Raw genomic sequence first — 7,380 nt, 5'->3', positions numbered from 1 at the left:
CTAATGTAAAATCAATAATTGCATAGTACTCAATTGATCCTTGCAACTTTAACTTGTTGCAAGATATTTAAATTCTTACTGGGTTTTTTTTAAATTCATTTCACTATGAAGCTATAAACAACCCAAGATGTTTCGTCATTGTTCATTTTACCACTGATACGAACTTCACCAAAAGGAGGCGTTTTAATCGTTGTATCCCATGTATTCGAAGTCTTTCTTGCAATATGTTCCCTTGCTATAGCTGCTTCTGACATAACAGATGAACTAAAACGGAACCGCACTTCCTTGTTGGCGGGAAGATCACGCATAGTTGGTTCTACGAGACAACTCTTAAATTTTAATGTCTCTGGGTATGTTTGTGGGAAAGGACTCGTTATATCTGGTTCTCTTAAGTTTTGAATAAGGATATTCACGGCTGGTGTATAACTGCTTTCTGAATTAAACTGACTAAAAACAGTCAAACGATAATATCCTTTCTTGGGTAATCTAGCTCGCAGTTTCAAATGCTTGTCCATTTCTAAAAGCGTATACTGAACAAGTTTGACGTCATCACTGTTCTTTAATGTTGCCATGACCTTTGTGCCATCTTTGATTTTGATTGGTACACATACTTCTCCATTTTTGGAGGTTATCGATGTTGGTATTTTTCCGACATTTTTTAAACCCCTTTCCTTCCAGTTTTCGACGGGTCCGTAGAAACTATCAAATTTTGGAAAGGGACTGATGGCACTCTCTACAGTCTGACATTTTATCACATAAGTTATAAGACATTCTAAAGTGTTAGAATCAGCCCCGACTGTACCATATACTTCCAACGTATACTTCCCATTAGAAGGTGGTGTCACAGTTACAGAAAATGTTTTGTTTTGCTTTCTTATTCCGACATACTGTTCTCTGTTACATCCCTTCGAATCAAACAGCTTGACGTTAACGTCGTCCAAGTTCGTAGATTTTGTACGAAATTTTATATCAATAGTTTTGTTCATTTCTAACACATTCATTTTGTGAGACGTAAATCTTATGTCCCATTCTCGGGCGTGTCGGGAGGGTTTTATTCTCTTATTAAATGTTTCTAGCGTGAAAGGTTTCTTCAAAAGCTGCCATTTTGCGCTCTCTACATCGTCGTTATCAAAACATGGATAATGGTCAGCAATGAAGTGTTTGGGATCTGTGAGGAAGTAAAACTCTGTGAAATTCTTTTTGAAATGTTTGTTGTCCCCGACGGTTCCAGCTCCCCATGTTGTCTCGATAAAACGCCATTCTCCACAGACATAGACAGCATTCCAAGCATGGTTAGACGGGGTGTCTTTAGAAAAGTTAAAACCTGGTTTGTAGCTGTATCCTTTAGAATGACCACTGATTTTCATTACCGGTATTCCAGCATGACTTATAAATATAAATAAAGTAATCTTTCAATCATAAAAAGTTGCAGGTTTCAACGAAAATGCAATTCAGTATAATGGCACAAAATATCAATGACTGCGGTGAAAAATATAATCAATGAAATGAAAGCCTTATATTATTTCAATTGCGAGATGAAAAACATGACATTGTTCATTAAATTTCTGTAACAGTCCTTGTTAGATGAAAAATGAAACTTATCATTGCTGCTATCAAAAATGAATGTGTCAAACCTACAGACCTGTCTTTTCATTAGTTTCATGACATATAATTATTATTGACAAGATTATACAGATATTGATTGTAAGAAGACAAATATTAAATTCCTGTATATTACAAGGTGAATGATAAATACATGCTGTTACATAATGTTTGCTTTCATAGTAATTTGGATTATAACACAGTGTGGACTACTGTATCAATATTTTTGACATTTTTACTTATTATGTCAGTTTGTTTTGTTCACACATCGTTGTCAGTATAATGAAATTTTAAACGACCGTCATATAAATGAGAGGTTTAAGCTAGCTTTAGATTGAGGTTGAATCCACCATTTTTCACATACGAAAATGTCTGTACCAAGTCCGGAATATGATATGCCAGTGGGTATTCATTCGTGTGATTTGTTCGAGCTTTTGATTTTGCCATTTGATAAGGAACTTGCCTTTTTTGATTTTTTCTCAGAGTTCAGTATTTGTTTTTTCATTTTATTTTCATGTTAATGAATACATTACAGATCTATACTTACTCGCATAGTAACTGGAATATAGAAGCATAACCATCACACACACTACTTTTACAGGACAACAATGACGTAGGATCATTGGAGACATTTCGCTTCCTTCCAAAATAGGAGTCTGTATCATAACTGAAGAAAACTATATACATTTACTAGTTATTTAAATAAAATTTTGGCTGCTAATATTTTATATATCAATACAAAGTATGAATCAAAGTCGATCGTTTAATTTTGGCAGATTTTAAATAGACTATTTTCGTTAACATAGATTTTACTTCAATAGTTTAACATACTTTCTGACTTTTGTGTATGAAAAACTGTATACGTAAGAAATAAAAACGTCAATTAATTTACTTTGACATATTTTTTTCAATGATTAATATTTTTACCTGATATTTTCGGTAACCCATTTATAGAATGCTCTCACTTTTTCTATATCGTTTGTTGCTGGTTTAATTAAGTACTCTGTAAGTTTTTCAATGGATCGTTCTGCATATCTTGGAGTCTATCAATTAAATAAATGAATCGAAAGCATTATCACTGAAATAGTATATATGTGTTTAGGGGCCAGCTGCAGGACGCCTCTGGGTGCGGGATTTTTTCGCAACATTGAGGACCTGTTGGTGACCTTCTGTTATTGTTTTTCTATGGTCGGGTTGTTATCTCTTTGACACATTTCCCCATTTCCATTCTCAATTCTATTTGAATCAATTAATATAAGTTCCTTGACATTGACATTATCATTACTCGCTTGTTCTTCGTAGTGCACTGTAAAACTTTGCAAACTTATTAAGCAATGTAGATTAATATTGTTCAACATGTACAGATATAAGTTTGACACATACAAGTGTCAAACCCTCATGTGAACGACAATGAAAATCTTCTTAGAACAAAATCATCTAGCCGAAAGGATCCACGTAGGACATATAGTTTCAAAAATCTGCATAGGATATTTAGGCTTATGGATCTAGCCTTCATGATCCCCATAGGACATAAAGCATTATCGTTGGCACTCATACTACATCTTCTTTTTAATAAATAATATCCCCTAAATTACATTTAGTCTTAAAGACGATTAAACATGCAAGTCCAGTGATTATAAGCTACGCTTAACACAAACGTAACAGGAATACCTTCAGGACTTGTGTTTTCGACACTGGTAAAGCTATATCATAACTATTATTCAAATGTTGAGAGATTAATTGTTTTTTTTTTCAAAATGATCTTTTGACTGTCTTAGGACACAATATAGGTGTAAGTTGTATTTATGAGCGTGTCGGAAGTGCAGATATGTCCTGGTTTTTATCTTTATAGATCTGTAACTTAATTTTGGATCCTTTTTAATCCTTTTTTATTATTACATATTAATCATAATGAAAAACAAATATTCGTAAATGATTAGAATGGTGATAATGTTTAATATCTATAGTCATATCGATCATTTTATAATCATTAGCTTTGTTTTTGCTTTACATTACTAGTATCTATTAAATGCTAGTCATAAGTTGGTCTTATCATCCGATGTGTTTGAAAATCTGATAGACCGTAGACTTCAAGAGCAACGAACAAACAAATCGGTAGAAAATTCAAAGAAAACTAACTTCATGTAAGTTTGGCCTTTACTAGGATTGAATATTGTAGTTTTGAGGTTGATCAATAAAGGTCATTGGTAACTTTTGAAAATTACGAATATCTATTATGTTGAGTCAAACTTGTTTGAAATTCCAAGTTTAAAAAGAAATAGGAGCAAAAATACACCAGAAAATACCTTGGGAATTTTCGTCGTCGTTCTCAGTTAAGAATGTTTTCAATTACTTACAGGGAATATATATTACGTATAAAACGTACGCATAATGTCATGTATTGTAAGTATTTAATTTTAAATTTATGATTCATGATTTATAATGTGTGTGTATTGATTAATTTTTATACTAGTATATCACATTTCAATGAACATTATGAATACGATTATTTAAAGTTGTGTATTGTAGCATATATTATTGTAGTAAATTCTCTCTAGTATTAAAGCTTTTCATTTTCCCATGAAATATGTATCACATTCAAGTCTGTCCGAATTAATTTTCAAATTGAAAAAGTTAAAATCTATAATCACTTAAAATTGCGATGACTTCATTTATATATAATAAAGATTATTCGTATTTGCAATACATATACGTGTTCATGTTTAAGTAATTGATCAAATACACATGTTATGTATGTACTTTTTTTTTATATAAAAACCTCCTCGTCATTGATCAAGAGATAATGAACGAAACTTAATGTTTTCAATTAAATTACTCGTCATTAATCTTTTTCCCTCTGTTATTACCAGTGTGTAACATACAAAATTATCAAGTTTAGTTTGATGTCCAAAGAAAATTGACTGGTTTCCTTAGAAGAAAAATGTGATATGCCAGCTTGTATCAAGTCATTGATAATGGTGTTGAAGAACCCATCAAATCTGCAACTTTAGATGACAAAATAAAAACGTTTCGATGTGAAAATTGATAATGATCACATATTAATTTTGATAACTAAAGAAAGTCATACCTTCATCACATGATCGTCAATATGCTTCAGTTTTGACACATCAGGTAGAATATCTTTCTTACATCGTTTTGGTGGTTTGGGATCAGGAAATTTCTTTCTATTGTTGTTGTCTTTTACTTTGTTCAAATCGTCTAATGTTTTGACTTTTGGTTGTGTTTCGGTGTCTACGTTTTCATTTCTCGATGCAACACCACCCATTTTGTCCTCAAATCAAATTTCTGGTACAATATTTTATCTATAGAGAATTTAAATATGTATGGTCAAGTCCTGCATGCTGTAATTAGTTTATATTGAAGAGAGCACGTAGATGGACAATGTTATTCAAATATACGATCTAATCAGTACACATTTGATATTTGAACTGTATTTTAAAGAAAATTTTGAAAGGTATTACCCATTATGTTGATCTCTTTGTCAAACTGAAATTCGGATTAAAAAAGACTTTTACTATCAATTTGATTAGAATGCTTATTTAAAGAATGATAATGTATATATACCGTGTATAAAAATATAAATAGTATGAAATAGTTTTGAACATATACAACTAATTTTACCTTTAAATACATACTGGTAGTCTAGTTAAACGACATGTTTGATTTTTTTTATTTTTAACCAGGTGTTATCTTGTTCTATGTGTACTAGATTACGTAACTACTTTTTGTGATCACATGCTTTACTGTACTTGATTTATAATCTTTGATATAAATTTGCACGGATGTTTATGTTTTGAACTTGACAATGCAGGCTCGAAGATATTTGTAATACCAACTATCCTGATATCTGACGTCTTCTTAAATTATCATATCATAAAAGAAGCGTAGTAAATTCAAGTATCTTTCACAACTCAAATATCGGAGAATAGTTATCAAAGTACCATGATTGTAATTTAGTACGGCAGACGCGTGTTTCGTCTCCATAAGACTTGTCAGTTACGCTCATATCTTAATATTTATAAAGCAAAACAAGCACAAAGTTGAAGAGCATCGATGATCCAAATATCCAAAAAGTATTGCAAAAACGTGCTAAGGTAATCTATGCCTGGGATAAGAAAAGTTTTGTAAACAGGATATTTTTTTAAATGAACACATTCGTGATCTTCATGTCTACAGAAAAATGTTGACTACAGGGCTGGTGATCAAATATCGAAGAAACACTAACAACCCTGTGACAAAGCAAAGACAAATAGTAAACAAGTCCACAAAATACTACATAAAACTCCGAGAGACTAAGCAACACAAACCCTACCAAAAACAGTTGAAGATATTGGGTTTGTCGGAGGGGTAAGCGTAGTATGTTCCTTTGAACTTTATATTTCAATTTCAAATAATGTTTATACATGTCTTTATGTGCAGTTTCTTAATCAAAACAAAACTAAATTAATTGTGCGTATACCTTACAAATTTTACGGACGCCATCACGAGTTGGTTGACCGTTATGGAATAGCCGTTTCACAAATGATATCGGATATGTTCCTTACGTCGTAACTACAATCCCCTTCCCTTTCATGAATTTGACCTACCGAATTAGACTATTTACCGGATTTGTAATCACATTAGCAACACGACGGGTGCAGCATGTGGAGCAGGATCTGTTTACCCTTCCGGAGCACCTGAGATCACCCCTAGGTTTTGGTGAGGTTCGTGTTGTTTATTCTTTAGTTACTATGTTGTGTCATGTGTACTATAATTGTTTTTCTGTTTGTCTTTTTCATTTTTAGCCATGGCGTTGTCAGTTTGTTTTAGATTTACGAGTTTGACTGTCCCTTTGGTATCTTTCGTCCCTCTTTTACAACAGTAATATAACAAATGCTATTAGTTATCAATGAAATTAAAGATTCGAAATACCTTGTTTAGTGATGAATGTTCCTTCCGAAATAAGTTAAATATTACAATATCCAGAAACGAAAGTTACCGTTTATTTATCAGTTTGAATAACAGGTAAGTGGGAAATACATAATCTTTAAATAGTAAATATGTGGTAAGATATGTATTTAAATATTGTATATATATACATATAGATATAGATATAAAGCATGTCAAATTTTCTAATTATAAAGTTAACCGCTTATATCTGGGACATTTTTGTTAACATTGTTATAAAGACTAAACGACATGGCAGTTTGTGTTTAAGATAAATAATTTTAATCCTTTCGCGCACACACAATATTACAAGTAACTATTAATGACGATAATAAATCATGTTAGCCTTGATAAATTTATTATTTTTATATGTAATGCTTAACTGTTTAATAATAATGCTTACCAAATTACTCGACAAAACCAACATTTGTTTCAATGTGATCTCATGTTATGATCTTTGATATATATATATAAATATGTATATGAAATTGGTATATGAAAACAAGCCAAATAAAGCCAGGATATCATTGAACGAGATGTTTAATGTTACATGTATTTATCAAGAGGATAAACTGACTACGGAAACATATCAATCCTTATCTAACGACTTATTTCTCACGTCTGTTCATTTTTTCCGTCGTAGTTTTTTCCACAACAGTTAATGATAACGGGTTTATTAAAGTTATCAAATGTACCAGGCTTATGATTCAATACGCCCGACGCGCGTTTCGTCTAGATCAGTGACGCGCATATCAAAACAGTTAAAACTCCAAACAAGTACAAAGTTGGAGAGCACTGAGGACCCAAAATTCCAAAGAGGTGTGCCAAATA

The 7,380-nt window shown here is 31.9% G+C and overlaps 1 protein-coding gene across 3 annotated transcripts; it reads right to left on the bottom strand.

Moving 5' to 3' along the window:
• On the bottom strand, positions 1 to 6,979 carry LOC134688396 (kyphoscoliosis peptidase-like). 3 transcript variants are annotated; one of them, XM_063549094.1, is made up of 5 exons: positions 6,953 to 6,979; positions 4,691 to 4,925; positions 2,530 to 2,645; positions 2,150 to 2,269; positions 1 to 1,386 (listed from the first exon to the last, which is right to left on the bottom strand). In XM_063549094.1, exons 2-5 carry the CDS (start codon positions 4,886 to 4,888, stop codon positions 96 to 98), a joined length of 1,725 nt encoding a protein of 574 aa, XP_063405164.1. In that variant the 5' UTR covers positions 4,889 to 4,925; positions 6,953 to 6,979; the 3' UTR covers positions 1 to 95. The 3 variants fall into 3 exon arrangements, with proteins under 3 accessions (XP_063405164.1, XP_063405163.1, XP_063405162.1); XM_063549093.1 differs by lacking the exon at positions 6,953 to 6,979 and adding an exon at positions 6,535 to 6,626; XM_063549092.1 differs by lacking the exon at positions 6,953 to 6,979 and adding an exon at positions 5,245 to 6,088.
• Between the last annotated feature and the right edge of the window lie 401 nt (positions 6,980 to 7,380).

The sequence above is a fragment of the Mytilus trossulus genome, chromosome 10, assembly GCF_036588685.1.
Source record: "Mytilus trossulus isolate FHL-02 chromosome 10, PNRI_Mtr1.1.1.hap1, whole genome shotgun sequence".
In the NCBI taxonomy this organism is placed as follows: Eukaryota; Metazoa; Mollusca; class Bivalvia; order Mytilida; family Mytilidae; genus Mytilus; species Mytilus trossulus.
This window is presented reverse-complemented; position numbering and strand designations above follow the sequence as displayed.